We start from the raw sequence: 14,704 nt of genomic DNA, 5'->3' as shown, positions 1-14,704 counted from the left end.
CAGCCGTCTCTTTCTTTGCCCCCGTTCGGAAGACCCCTCCTGCGTAGAGAGCCAGGGTTCCATGCCTTCTGCCTCTCTAGGCACGTCTAAAAGAGCAGCAAGGACAGCCGCGTGAGGTCACTCTGTGGCAGGCAGGATTCTTCCGTGGCTCCGGCCCTCTGCCTCATCCTTGCCATGATCCACATCCGAGCTTATGCCTCCCAGCTCTCTCGCCTTGCCGCCCACACTTCGTCTCGCTACTGTGTCGTGCGACTCATTGTCGTGAGTTTCTGGGTCCATAAAGGTTGAAGTCCACTGACTTGAGGACTTTGAACTGCATCTTTAGGGCTGTGGGCTGCGGGGGATGTTTTGAGTTTTTTATGCCCCTCACAGCAAAATTTGCTGGATGCGAACGGGAGCCAGGGTGGGGCAGTGCTTAGAGTGTTGGACATACCCCTGGTTCAGATTCCCTCTCAGCTGTGAAACTCGGCAGGTGACCTGCGACTAAATGGAGAGATAGCAGTTGGCCCATCGTGCAGGGTTGTTGTGAAGATGGAAGGGAGAACTCTGAGCTCCTTGAATGGGAAGAATAGGGCAAAATGTGGTAGGCGACATAGAGGTAGAGCACCCTGCCTGGATTCCAGTGCATGGCCTGGACTCCTGAAGATTTCTCTGGTTAACCCATGTGAACATTTTAACTTCTGGCCCAGTCCAGCTTCATAAGGCTGTCGTGTTCAGCAGTGGACTAGCACAGGCTTCAAATTCCCTGTGCGAAGCCTCGGATTAGTTTGCTTTGGGGTTGAGCCAGGGTGGTGTAGTGGTTAAGAGCTGTGGTTTGGAGCGGTGGAGTCTGACCTGGAGAACCGGGTTTGATTCCCTGCTCCTCCACATGAGCGGCGGAGGCTAATCTGGTGAACTGGATTTGCTTCCCCACTCCTACACATGAAGCTAGCTGGATGATCTTGGGCTAGTCGCAGCTCTCTCAGCCCCACCTCCCTCACAGGGTGTCTGTTGTGGGGAGGGGAAGGGAAGGTGATTGTAAGCTGGTTTGATTCTCCTTTAAGTGGCAGAGAAAGTCAGCATATGAAAACCAACTCTTCCTTCTTCCTCTTCTTCCTCCTCTTCCTCCTACTCCTCTTCCTCTTCTTCGTTTTTTTAAAATCCTAACTTATCTCCGGGTATTATATGGATAAGGAAGACATAGTCTACATGCTGAGAATGACAGTAACCTTTTAGGGGTGGGTCGAGCTTTCCCAGCTGTGGGTGGCTCCGTTTTGAGCCCCTTGATGCTGACTCCGTGGTCACTGCTGTCTGTGATCCCGCTGCCTTAGGCAAACGGTGGACAAAGCCGGGCGCTCACCCTCTGAAGTTGCCTGTCTTTTCCTTCTTCCAGAGAAGCACGCCTAGCCCCATCCACCAGAACCGTGACTCCTTTTCAACACTTGATAAACAATATGGTGCTAGTTCTCATAATGGCGTGAACGGTGGTGCTGCCAACAAGCCACTGACTTTGGCTACCTCAGGTGAGTCCCTTCCTGCCAAGACCTGCGTGGGGAAAAGAGCAGACATCCCTGCCCCTTGAAAATGGATTGACTCCTTCAAGGAAGCCGCGGCCCTCCGTTTGCAAGACCTGAGCAAGGCTGTTAAGGATAGGACGTTTTGGAGGACATTGATTCATAGGGTCGCCATGAGTTGGAATTAACTTGATGGTACTTCACATACACATAACACACATTCTTTTAACACACACACACACACACACACACACATAATATACATTCTTCTTTGCAATACACGGTAGCACAACATTACATATTAATTGTCATCACATCTTTTGTAAAACAGAGTTTTATATGATACTTATAAAATACCGTTTTAAAATTAAACATTATTATAGAACCGAATAATTATTAAATCATAATATAGAATCAAATATAACATGTAATATTTTAAACTATTAATAATATTACTTGTTTTATATTTCTGAAAATTTTGCCCCAAACAATACTTAATACAGTGGGTAGCCATGTTGGTCTGTCTGCAGTAGTAGAAAAGAGCAAGAGTCCAGTAGCACCTTAAAGACTAACAAAAATATTTTCTGGCAGGGTATGAGCTTCTGAAGAAGTGAGCTGTGGCTCACGAAAGCTCATACCCTGCCAGAAAATATTTTTGTTAGTCTTTAAGGTGCTACTGGACTCTTGCTCTTTTCTACTAATACTTAATCAAGATATTTTTATTTTGTAGATTTGTAATGCTTTGGCTTTCTTTTTGTAAAGGGATTCTCTGCTGGTCTTAAATTGTTCACATTTTTTTAACTGGTTTTTTTGTGGGGGAGGGGGAGGATTGATTTAACAGCTCAGCGCTCCCATCTCTCTCCTCCACAGGTTTTTCTTACACGGCGGGCTCGGGGTTGGCCAACGGGACTCTTTCAAACAGCCCCGTCCAGCTTAACCACAGCATCGACCACGCAGCTCTGGAGGACGCGTCCAGTTCAGGGAGCTTGTTCAATTCGGTGGGTTCCCGGAGCTCCACTCCCCAGCACCCTTCCTTGCTGACGATGCCCTTGCGGAATTCCGGGCAGAACTCCCCTGCTCACCAGCACTCGCCGAGCCCCAGGCTGAACGGTGCCTCCCAGAGTCTGGGAGGGGTACTGCAGTACGTGGACTCCCAGAAAGCATTCGCCGAAGGGACACGGGGGGACGCGCAGGCGGACGCAGCGTTCTCCGATCCCGAAAGCGAGGGCAAGCGGAGGATCATCTTCACCATCTCTCCCGCCACGGGAACCGTAAAGCACTCTCCTTCCAGCAAGCACAGCCCCCTTACCGCAAGCATCCGGATGGAGTGCAGCCAGGCCTACGTGCAGGACGGGAAGAAGCGCGGCCGGAGGAAGCGGTCCTCCACGGGGGCGCCCCACATGAACTCCGGGGTGTCGCCGAAACGCAAATCGCTGCAGTCGGTGGCCGGGCTCTTCACTCAGCCTTCGGGGTCTCCGCTTAATATCAGTTCAATGGTGAGGAATTGAGGGTTGTGTAGTTTTAGATTTTATTATTAAATACAGTCATTGACCAGCATAACAATTTTAAAAAGCAATCACAATAGTACACAATCGTACTATGGTATAATTAGTGAGCTGTTTCACATTAGGGGAGGGGCTGTGGATCAGTGGCAGAGCATCTGCTTGGCATGCAGAAGGTCCCAGGTTCAATCCCCGGCATCCCCAGTTAAAGGGACTAGGCAGGTAGGTGATGGGAAAGGCCCCTGCTTGCCATGGGGAGGGGCCGTGGCTCAGTGGTAGAGCCTCTGCTTGGCATGCAGAAGGTCCCCGGTTCAATCCCCGGCATCACCAGTTAAAGCGACTAGGCAGGTAGGTGATGGGAAAGGCCCCTGGTTGAGACCCTGGAGAGCTGATTCTGGTCTGAGTAGACAAGATTTACTTTGATGGACCAAGGGTCTGATTCAGTAGAAGGCAGCTTCATGTGGTGTAGTGGCTAAGAGCACTGGTTTGGAGCGGTGAACTCTAATCTGGAGAACTGGGTTGGTTTCCCCACTCCTACACATGAAGCCAGCTGGGTGACCTTGGGCTAGTCACAGTTCTCTTAGAGCTCTCTCAGCCCCACCTACCTCACAGGGTATCTGTTGTGGGGAGGGGAAGGCGATTGTAAGCCGGTTCGATTCTTCCTTAAGTGGTAGAGAGAGTCAGCATATAAAAACCAACTCTTCTTCTTTTACCTTCTTACTTCTGAGTGCATTTCTCTTCTTAATAGGCAAGAAGCAGTATTTTGCCATTGTGTGGGATACTGCAGCCTCCTTATCCTCAAGCAATGATTTGACCAGGGCTAACTCCGTACCCCCCCCCCCTGAAAATAGTTTAGATGCTTGAAACGAGATAGCAGAGGGGAAACGGTGTTTGTTATGATCTCATCATGAAATTCAGTGCAGCACTATACGTGTGTTTGATTCAACTGCATTAGCCGAACAGGGGCAACACCGCTGCTCCGTAGGCAGATGTTGAAACTTTCCGTCTAAAACGGAGACGGTAGGGCATTAAAGCGGGCTCTAGGAAAAGCCCGTCTATATTTGGCATTAAGTAGTATTCGATAGAGAGACTGCGGTACACTTGAAGACACAGGACCAAAAGACCAAAGAGCCCGCCTTGAGCCAAGAGGAAAGGTGGGGAATAATTTTTTTTAATGAACCAGGCACCTGGTTATGGCACCACCGTGCGTGAAGTAGCACATGCGCCAAAAGAATCTGGCTTATTGTTTTGTGCAAACAAATCCCCCATTTGGATGCAACAGAAGCAAGATTGTATCTCTGTCTTTGGGCTTGCTTATGCAGTAAAACCAGGGCATCCCCAACCTTTCTGAGCCTGTGGGCACCTTTGGAATTCTGACATAGTGTGGCGGGCACAGCCACGAAATGGCTGCCACAGTGAAGATCCTTTCACTGTGGGTGGCAGCTGCTGCCAACCAAAGTTTTAAAAAATCTGTGCTGCCAATCAGAATCCTTGCTGGGCAAAAACCCCTACCTGGTCCTGCCCACTTTCTAAAAACACTTGGCTGGGTGCCAGGAAAATTGTCCACAAACACCATGTAGCACTCACGGGTACCATGTTGGGGAGGGGCTGTGGCTCAGTGGTAGAGTCTCTGCTTGGCATGCAGAAGGTCCCAGGTTCAATTCCCAGCATCTCCAGTTAAAGGGACTAGGCAAGTAGGTGATGGGAAAGACCTCTGCCTGAGACCCTGGAGGGCCGCTGACGCTCTGAGTAGACAATACTGACTTTGATGGACTGAGGGTCTGATTCAGTAGAAGGCATGTTCATGTGTGTTCATGTGTGACCCCTGCTGTAGAAAAAATTCTCGACCCCCCCCCCCGAAAGAAAAAACACTGCCCCCAGAGGACAGAATTTGGCCGCCCCCTTAAATGCAAAAAAAAAACCCCTTTCTCTTTCTGAACGGTTTTACGCTTCCTCTCTCTTCAGGTCAGTAATATTAACCAGCCTTTAGAAATCACAGCCATTTCTTCCCCTGAAAACTCCCTGAAGAACTCCCCCATCCCGTACCAGGACAACGACCAGCCCCCGGTGCTGAAGAAAGAGAAGCCCATCGTTCAGACCAACGGGGGGGTCCACTACTCGCCGTTGACGTCTGATGAGGAGCAGGGCTCGGAGGATGACCACAACAGCACCCGGTGAGCAGGGGGCAGGGGCCGGTGGGCAGTGCTCCTCGAAGGGGGTCAATCCTGAGAGAGCCAGCGTGGTGTAGTGGTTAAGAGCAGTGGTTTGGAGCGGTAGACTCTGATCTGGAGAACCGGGTTTGATTCCCCACTCCTCCACATGAACAGCAGAGCCTAATCTGGTGAACCAGGCTGGTTTCCCCACTCCTCCACATGAAGCCAGCTGGGTGACCTTGGTCTAGTCACAGCTCACTTAGAGCTCTCTCAGCCCCACCTACCTCACAGGGTGTCTGTTGTGGGGAGGGGAAGGGAAGGTGATTGTAAGCCGGTTTGATTCTCCCTTAAGTGGGAGAGAAAGTCAGCATATAAAAACCAACTCTTCTTCTTCCTTTTCCATCTGAACTGAACCAAGAGGGCTTTTTTTCCCCTCCAGCAGAGTTGGTTCCCTTCGTATGGGACTCCCGTGCTGCGTCCCACCTTGGTTTGTTCCGCTTTCCAAGTCTCTTTTTTTTGCCGGATAGCATTTGGAAAGAACCAGGCTGTTTTAAAACAAAGCCAACCGAACAGGAGAAGGGAAACACCCTCCTTGAGATCAGTCTTAGAGCCCTTCGCTTCTCGAGAGGAGTTGGCTGGATGTGGGAGATTCATTTTGTTTCCGCCCACAACAGTGGACTTCTGAAAACTCTCCAGCTCTGTATATTAAAAACTGAGAATACAAGTGTTTTCTCCAGCAAATGCCTTAATATCTCTTGTCAAAATAAAGCAGGCCCTTTTGTGTAGAAAATAATGTATTTTGCTTTTCTCCTTTAGCTTGTGCATTGCTGGCCTGGCAGCTTAAATCTCATAGCTCATTTAGCAGTTCATTAACAACTGGAATCTTCCTTTGTTTCCGTATATTGCATGCCATAAATAACTGGCCTTTGTTTGTTTGTTTTTAAAAAAAGTACACATGGAGAAGGAGAATGAACAGTTTCAATACTTTGTTTGGTTTGAGCAGGGGTGGGGAACGTCAGGCCCGGTGGCCATTTAAGGCCTGGGAAATCATTTGGTCTGGCCCTTTGTGGGTCCTGGCAGATCTCTAGCTCAGAAGGATCTAAGACTGGTGATCCGCCCCCTCCCACGGACAGGAATAGCCTCTATTCAAGGTGGATGTGAGTTTGTTTTGCTGAGAAAAGGAACCTTTTTTCCCCTGAGTACGCCACCGGTTGGATGCCTGCCTGCTTGCCTGTGCCCGGGGGGGGGGGGTCATCTGGGGCAGCTGCCTGCTTGGGGCTTGGTCGGCTAATTTTTGATAATTTTGTATGGCCCTCGAATGATGATATAAATATCCAAATGGCCCTTGATGGATAAGAAGTTCCCCACCCCTGGATTTGAGGATAACCTAAATCCGGCAAGGAAATTTGAAGTAACAACCCCCCCCCTCTTCTTCCTAGAATCGAAAGAAAAATTGCAACAATATCACTGGACAGCAAATCTCCACAAAAGCCAATGGAGAGCAGTAAGTATGGAATGGTTGGCCTGTGTCCGCATAGAAACGGAACGTTCCTTCTTCGTGGTCTGCGTGCCTCAGGCTCGCGGGTTTTGTGCCTGCGCGGAGCAGCAATTCGGAAATGTCCCGAGCTAGCTAGATCTGTCGCTTCAAGAGTCGGAGGGCTTTCTCCTGAAAAAGGAGCTGCTGTTAGTTTGGCGTCATCAGGAAGGAAGGCGGTCCCGCATAGGGGAAAAGCTTTCCCCAAAGGAAAAGAAGGAGGAAGAGGAGGAGTTGGTTTTTTATATGCCGACTTGCTCTACCACTTAAGGAAGAATCAAACCAGCTTACAATCGCCTTCCCTTCCCCTCCCCACAAAAGACATCCTGTGAGGTAGGTGGGGCTGAGAGAGCTGTGACTAGCCCAAGGTCACCCAGCTGGCTTCATGTGTAGGAGAGGGGAAACAAATCCAGTTCACCAGTTTAGCCTCTGGCCACTCATGTAGAGGAGTGGGGAATCAAACCCGGTTCCCCAGATCAAACTCCACCGCTCCGAACCACCGCACTTAACCACTACGCCACACTGGAGGGCAGGGGGTTTGTTGGTACTGGAAACCTAATGCAGGCAGCACGAGCAGACGTCAGTACCAAGAGCTCTCATAGAGTCCAGTATTGGGGAGGGGGTGATGAGGACAAGCGATCCTGGAGATGTTCCTACTAATAGTTTAGCCTTCGTATAGCAGACGGAATACTTGGGATAGGTGGGAGTGGAAATGAACTGTTTCTCAAAACTAGCTGGGCAGGGAGGTGTCTCCTGGAGAAACTCCAAATCCCCACCATTCGGCTGCAGACTAAAAAGGACCGAGGGAAACTGAGCAGGGACGTGCGATGCCCTCCCCTCCCCGCCCCCTGGCATGCACAGTCTAAGGTGGCATTTCAGGGTCGGGGGGAGGTCCTTGCGCCCAGAAAGCTAGCTCCGGAGGTTTCCAAATTGCTGCTTTGCACAGGCACAAAGCCCATCAGTGTGAAGGCACAGAAGAAGACCGCTCAGAAGAACAACGGGTACAAGGTAAGCCCCTGTTGGGGGACTTTTTCCCTAATGGTAGAACTCTGCAATGAACACATGAAGCTGCCTTCCACTGAATCAGACCCTTGGCCCATCAAAGTCAGTATTGTCTACTCAGACCGGCAGTGGCTCTCCAGGGTCTCAGGCAGAGGTCTTTCCACATCACCTACCTGCTTAGTCCCTTTAACTGGAGATGCCAGGGGGGTTGAACCTGGGACCTTCTGCGTGCCAAGCAGAGGCTCTACCACCACTGAGCCACAGGACCCCTCCCTTATCTCTTTTCTTTGGTGCGTTTGCTGTATTTGCTTAGTGTACAGTGAGGGTAGGTGTTGCAAAATGGGCACTCTTGCGCATGCCCACAGGTTTTTTTGCAGCAGTTTGGGAGCTTGGCCACATGCAAGGAACAATGTGTAACAGCCATCAACTCTTTGGAAAGGTCCCTTCCTGCCCACACTTCCCAGACCTCCTCTCCAGGGTTCTGTGAGCTCTCAGAGGTCTGATGGCTGTTAGGAAAGGAAACCTCCATGTGCAGTGGCAGAATACCAGATGCTGGGGGGAAAGCTGCTGCCTTTACGCCCTGCCTGTGAGCTTCCCAGAGGCAATGGCTTGGCCAGAGCTGAAAACGGGACGCTGGGCTTAAGTGGACCTTGAGGTGATCAAGCAGGGTTTCTTATATTCTTGCTGACGGATTCCAAGGTTTGCTGTCTCTTGGCCTGGTTAGCCCCACACTGTCTGGTGTGGCGAAACAGGGATCTAAGCAGAACATTTGGGCCATCCCTGATCAACCAAGGGCAGTCCTGTTAATGGCTGTAACACCTTTTGAAACACACCCGGGGAAGAAACTTTCTGGCCATTTGTGCATGGGAGGTTTTGCTTGGGATTTGCCGCCCATTTTTTCCCATCTGAATTCTCAAAAATCTGCATGGGGGCTCATTTAAACATTTTTTTTTTAAATTAAAATTTCAAAGAAAACAAGACCACACATAACAAACCCAAACATACAATATAATCCACCTTCCAGGGGATTAATTTTAAATTTATCATTTCAAACTTACAGAAATAAAAAAAGAGAAGAGCAAAGGCCTATTCAGCTATCTTACAATACGCTGCTTGATCTTAAACTATACCAATAAATTAATATTAATCATTTCTACCTAGTCACTTAATCTTCAATCAGCTAATATTCTCTATTTACCAATCCATATAAGCTATATCCTATATTCATTAAACATATCATCTAATGTTGCTATTCCAGTTAATTTTTTCCCCATTTTTAATTTTCCCCCCCATATAAGCACAAACATACCACAGCCCCTTTACTTATTTATAGCCTGAGTTTTGCATGCGTGGGGGCTCATTTTTTAGTTTTGAGAATTCAGGCGGGAAAAATGTGCACCCGGAGAGTGGCAACTCCAAGGCAGAAACCTCCCATGCACAGTTGGCCACAGTTGGCTGATGAGGTTTGGTGCAGGCCCCCCCCCCCCAGGGCCTTTCTTACTTTCCTCGGGCCTGATTGCCTCCACCCTTTTTCTTGCAATCCAGGCATCACCTTAGCCGGGAGGAAGCAAGCCAGCGAAAACATGAACAGCAGCAAGTGGAAGTCCACCTTTTCGCCAATCTCGGACATCAACCTGACCAAAACGGCGGACAGCCCTCTGCAGGCAGTGTCGTCCCTGAGCCAGAACTCCCTCTTCGCCTTCCGGCCCTCCTCCGAGGACACCGGCGACGTCCCCAAGGTCCACTCGAGGAAGCATGCAGCCATGCCCGTGACGGGGGCCGAGACACTCGGCCAGAGTGGCGGTTCCATTAACGGATTTGCTTACAACGGTGGGCTGTCGACGGACATCGGTTTACATAGCTTTATCGACGGTGCTTCGCTCCCGCACAAAACCACCGACACGACAGCGCTGGGGTTCCTGGTGCAGCGGAACAAGGAGTCCGGGGTCTTGGAGGCGAACCCATTCTTGAGCAAAAGGCAGCTAGAGAGCTTGGGCGCCGTGAAAGGGGAAGATGCCAACTGGCTGGGGGCCAAAGGCAAAGAAGCTGGCGAACTGGGGGTCCGCTTGGGGGGCTCTTCGGAAAAGGCCCCGGTGCTACACAACGGCAAGGCCAGCAAAGGGCGGGAGGTGGAGTTCAAGAACGGCCACAACCTCTTCATCTCCGCCATGGCGGCCGTGCCTTCCGGGGGCCTTCTCAATGGCAAAAGCCTCCCCACGGCGGCCACTGCCGCCGGCAACCCGGCCGGCCCGGCTGCCCCCGCTCAGGCGCACCACCCCTTTCTGAACTCCTTGACCGCCGGCTCACAGTTCTCCCTCGGCTCCATGGCCTTGCAAGCGAACCTCAACTCTGTGACTAACTCCTCGGTACTGCAGTCCTTGTTCAACTCGATGCCGGCCGCTGCCGCCAGCCTGGTCCACGTGTCCTCGGCCGCCACTCGTCTGACCAACTCGCACGTCATGGGGAGTTTCTCTCCTGGGGTTGCAGGTGGAACAGTTGGAGGTAGGTGTGCCCTCGGGGGAGGTTCCTCCTTCGCACTTCGCGGGGGGGGGGGGCTTTGAAGAGTGGGGCGTTGATCTCTTTGGAGCATTTCCCCCAGCCAAGGCAAACACTTTGAAACCTTCTCCCTAAGGAAGCTTTTTGAATGAGCAGCCTGTGAAATCTCCGCTGTGGACGTTGGTTGATTGATTGATCGATTATTCAGATTTATAGCCCGCCCTCATTCCCAACCAAGGCCGGGCTCAGGGCGGGTAACAGCCTTTAAAATACATAAAACTATGGAACAATAATTTTAAAACTCATATTAAAACCATAAACCAGATGGCCTTGAAGCAACTCAGGCACCACGGTGTAACTGGGTTATGGCAGGTCAAACCCCCACAGATGTTAAGCGTGTGGAGGAAGAATGGGGAAGCCAGTAATGGTGGATCAACTCGCGGCCGTCCTCAGTTATAGGCCTGGCGGAATAGCTCCGTTTTACAGGCCCTGAGGAACTCCTTAAAGGTCCCGCAGGGCCCTGATGTCACTTGGAAGACTGTTCCAAGTTGTGCGCTCACCACAGGTTTTTGGGGCATGCCCTAGAGCAGGGGTGTTGAACTCGATTGTTACGCAGTCCAGACATGGCATAAATGTCTCTTGGTTGGGCCGGGCCATGCATCGTCAGCCCAGATCGACAGTGAGGGGAGGGTGGCTGGCTCACGGGCCGGATAAGAGTTCTCAAGGGGCCGGATCCGGCCCGCAGGCCTTATGTTTGACATCCCTGCTCTAGAGTTGACCTGTGTGCAGGAGCAGCAGCTGTCGATACTGGTTTTCGCTCTGCCGACGTTCGGTTTGCGGGCAGATCTCTGGGCCAGGGGGGAAAAGCTGGAGGGCTGGCTCTTAAGCATTCCTGAGACCACTCGCAAGGCCAGGCATCCTAGTCCCTAGTTTGTGCAATAGCATATCGTTGGAGACGGGGAGAACCAGGTGCCTGGAAGATTATTCCTAGCAGCCAGCCTTTTCAAGCGAGGAGAAGGGACAGTTGCTCTCGGTTTAGCCAGGCCACCCTGGCCGAAAGAAACGTTGCTCTACAACATGGGTTCTCAACAAGGGGGGAATTCCCCCCCCCAGGGGGATGAATTTTAAGGTTCCGGGGGGGGGGGGGGAATTGGGACCACTATTTAGCAAAGTGGGATGTCCTGTAGATTACGTACAACCTGTAAAATTGTAGTTTGTTTTTTTAAGAACTGTTAAGACTATCTTAGGAAGGGGGGAATTTGTTATGAACATTGGTGAAAGGGGGGAATGGAGCAAAAAAAGGTTGAGAACCACTGCTCTAGAAGGAGGTTCACATTGGGTCCGGAGTCCAGCCGTTCCTTCCTCTCCTCCCCCCTCGTAGCTGAAAGGAGGCAGGTAAGTGGCGTCCACCTCCCGGAGTTTGCACCATCGCTTGTTCGTTGCCTGCTGCTCTGTGTTCGTACTGCATATTATTGTACATCAGGCTGTGTGGCTGCTGCCATTTTTTGTTCCCTCTCTCTTCCCCCCGCCCCTTGCCTGCTTTTGCTTTTTTTTTCGGTTTTGCTTTTCTCACTGTGAACGTGACCGAGTCCATCTGCTGACGCTGAGGGTTTTTTGTGTGTGTTTTTGTGTTTTTTTTCTTTCCCGTTTGCAGGTGTTTTTAATCATGTGGTGCCTTGTGCCTCCTCCTCTTCCCCCTCCACTCCCTCTCCCTCCACGCCCTCTTTCTCTTCTTCCTCCTCCTCCACACCTCTCCACTTCGGAGCCGCTCTTAGCAACAGCGCTGTTTCCAGCTGTGCCGTGCTAAACTTAAATCCTCTGCAGGTGGCGGCCGGCCTGTCATCCTTCCAAGCACCCCCTAACACGGCGACCCCCGGCGAGGCCCAGCTGGCTCAGCACCTCCACCGCGCGACGGCACAGTCCTCTCTCCTCGCGCCTCCCCCTCCCAACGTCTCACTGCCGCCTCCCCCTCCCCTCCTCGGGTCTACTTCGGAGCCGTCCGTCCTCCTGCAGGGCTTGCCCCCCGAGGCTTTCCTGCCCCCCTCCTCTGCCGCTAACGCTGCTCTGTCTATTAAGCTCGCTTCTCTCCAGCACAAAGTCTCCTCCCGCCCCACTTTCACCGTCCACCACCCGCCTCTGCCCTCCTGCATGGCGCTGGCGCCCGCCGCACCCTCCAACCCGCAGCCCAACGCCGCTGCCGCCGCGCCCGCTATGTGGGTCACCCTTGGCATGCAGTCTCCTTACGCTTCGCACCTCTCTGGGGTCAAACCGCGATAAAGAGCTTGGCTTACCTTAAGTGTTCGTGCTTTGTAAGGTAAGCCTTGTGAGGGGCCGGTGTTGTGAGCGGGGGGTGGGGGGCAGGAAGAGATGTTTGTGCCAAGAGACCAGAATATTGTGGGTTTCCGTTAAGGGTTTGTTTTTGCTGGTTTTCGTCTCTGATGCATTTTCTCCGTGTGAACGTAGGGCAAGCCTTCTTTAGGCTGTTTCAGGTGGGTGGCCACGTTGGTCTGTAGTAGATGGGCAACCTTTGAGTCCAGTAGCACCGTAAAGACCAACAAGGTGTCTTTCTTCACACAATGCATGGTTAAACTGTGGAACTCCTTGCCCCAGGATGTGGTGATGGCTGCCAACTTGGAAGGCTGTAAGAGGGGAGTGGACATGTTCATGGAGGAGAGGGGCATTCATGGCTGCTAGTAAAAATGGGTCCTAGTCATGATGCGTCCCTATTCTCTCCAGGATCAGAGGAGCAGGCCTATTATATTGGGTGCTTTGGAACACAGGCACGACAGTGTTGCTGCCATCGTCTTGTTTGTGGGCTTCCTAGATGCACCTGGTTAGCCGCTGTGTGAACAGACTGCTGGACTTGATGGACCTTGGTCTGATCCAGCATGGCCCTTCCTATGTTCTTATTTAGGTCCCAGGTTCATTTCCCCACATCTCTAGTTACATGATTTCAGGAATAGGGGAAGCCTTCCGTGGTTTGGATAACTAGTGCTGATGAGAATAGACAGTTCTCGACTAGATGGGTCTGTGATATAAAGTTGCTGCAGATGTGATGATTTAACTCTTCCCATCTGGGATCCAGGTTTCTCTAAACCGGTTCATCCAGACTCCCAAGAACATTGGTCATGCATGGACTTTTGTTCCACTGGGCAAGGTGGGATTCGGACAGAGCCCTCCCTTACCAAACTGGGTCATGTGGTTTCCCTGTGAGTGGAGAAAATCCATGTGTTACGTGGAGTTACCCAAAGGCTCTTCCTGGGTCATCTTAACGGGAAAACCTTTGTATTCGGTTGTTCGGGGTTGCAAAGAAATTCACCAGAATTGCTTACGATCTGGGACACATGAAGGGGCAGGGTCCCCCACATCCAGTTACAAAACCATCTCTCCGTGTTTGTCTGGAGGTCACTTGAACTGCGCAAAGGCCAGGGAAGACCACCACACGGTGCAGTACGGAAATTGGGCCGTATGGGAATTGCAACCGAGTTGCATCCGGCCACAGCTGCTGATAACCTTTTTCCTCTTCCTTTCCTTTTATCCCTTAGAAGCTCCTTGATCCATTGATCTTGAGCAGTGTAATTTTAAATCTAATGCGTAAGGCATATAAGGACTGAAATAAATCTTACCACTGACAGTGTAGCCTTGGGATCCCAGTCACTTAATAAAATAAGGCATTGTGTCAGACACAGAGGCATTAGATTTATATGTTAAAAGGGGAGAGATATAACGTGATCTAAGTTCCCCATAAAAGCAGCATTCCAAAAGGCACGAACTAGTGAATCAGTACAGCCAGAAGAGCAAGGACAGGTCCTATCCGGGTATGATATATTCAAAATTCTGCCTTGCATGACCATAGAGGAGTCTGCATTCAGTCTAGCTAAACAGAAGGCTCTAGATTGACGAGGGGTTGTCAAATAATAAGTATAAGCGGGCAAACAGCGTGGTGGTGGCATTCTGAAAAACTGAGATGAACAAACACGGTGGTTGCTGATACTTCAAACTAAACCGCACCCCCTCTTCTGTCTCCCCCCCTTCCCTTCGTTCCTGTGTTGCAGGTAACTAGGATTTCTACCTCAACCAAACACGACCTATGCAACGACAACACGGACCAACTTCTCTCCGTTTCCACTGAAGGTGCTCGCCTGGAATGCTTTTGGGTTTCTGCTTCCTCTCTCCTTCCCCTTTCTTTCTCTTTTTTTCCCCTTTTCTCTTTCTCGCTCACTACTGGACAAAAAAAGAAAGAAAAAGAAAGCGACATCGTAGATATAAAACTCGAGAAAAGAAATTGCTACTGTGAATCTAAGTTAAATATATATATCTATATATATATATATATTCAAACTGCAGAAGAAAATTCTTAGATATGGCTCCAGTTTGTATTGTTGATAGTTTAGATATTTATATATTTTTAAAGGTTAAAACACACCCTCAATCTTTCTTTTTTTTTTTGGCTTTTCTGTTCTGCCTGAATCATAGGGGTTAAAAAAAGAGGATGAAATAATTAATAAGCAATCTCTTGGAGTG

At 50.5% G+C, this 14,704-nt stretch overlaps 1 protein-coding gene across 1 annotated transcript in view; it reads left to right on the top strand.

Annotated features, from left to right (window-relative positions):
* Positions 1 to 14,398, top strand: part of DOT1L (DOT1 like histone lysine methyltransferase) — a 94,098-nt gene extending 79,700 nt beyond the window's left edge. The window contains exons 23-30 of the mRNA XM_056867693.1: positions 1,373 to 1,502; positions 2,364 to 2,989; positions 4,961 to 5,169; positions 6,588 to 6,652; positions 9,230 to 10,186; positions 11,835 to 11,878; positions 12,005 to 12,494; positions 14,236 to 14,398. Of these exons, the coding sequence (XP_056723671.1) occupies positions 1,373 to 1,502; positions 2,364 to 2,989; positions 4,961 to 5,169; positions 6,588 to 6,652; positions 9,230 to 10,186; positions 11,835 to 11,878; positions 12,005 to 12,457 (2,484 nt within the window). The 3' untranslated portion in view covers positions 12,458 to 12,494; positions 14,236 to 14,398. The remainder of the gene's footprint in view (positions 1 to 1,372; positions 1,503 to 2,363; positions 2,990 to 4,960; positions 5,170 to 6,587; positions 6,653 to 9,229; positions 10,187 to 11,834; positions 11,879 to 12,004; positions 12,495 to 14,235) is intronic.
* The last annotated feature ends 306 nt before the right edge of the window (positions 14,399 to 14,704 follow it).

Source organism: Euleptes europaea, chromosome 2 (assembly GCF_029931775.1).
Source record: "Euleptes europaea isolate rEulEur1 chromosome 2, rEulEur1.hap1, whole genome shotgun sequence".
Lineage (NCBI taxonomy): Eukaryota > Metazoa > Chordata > Lepidosauria > Squamata > Sphaerodactylidae > Euleptes > Euleptes europaea.
Note: the sequence above shows the minus strand (reverse complement) of the source record. Positions and strands in the feature narration are given on the sequence as shown.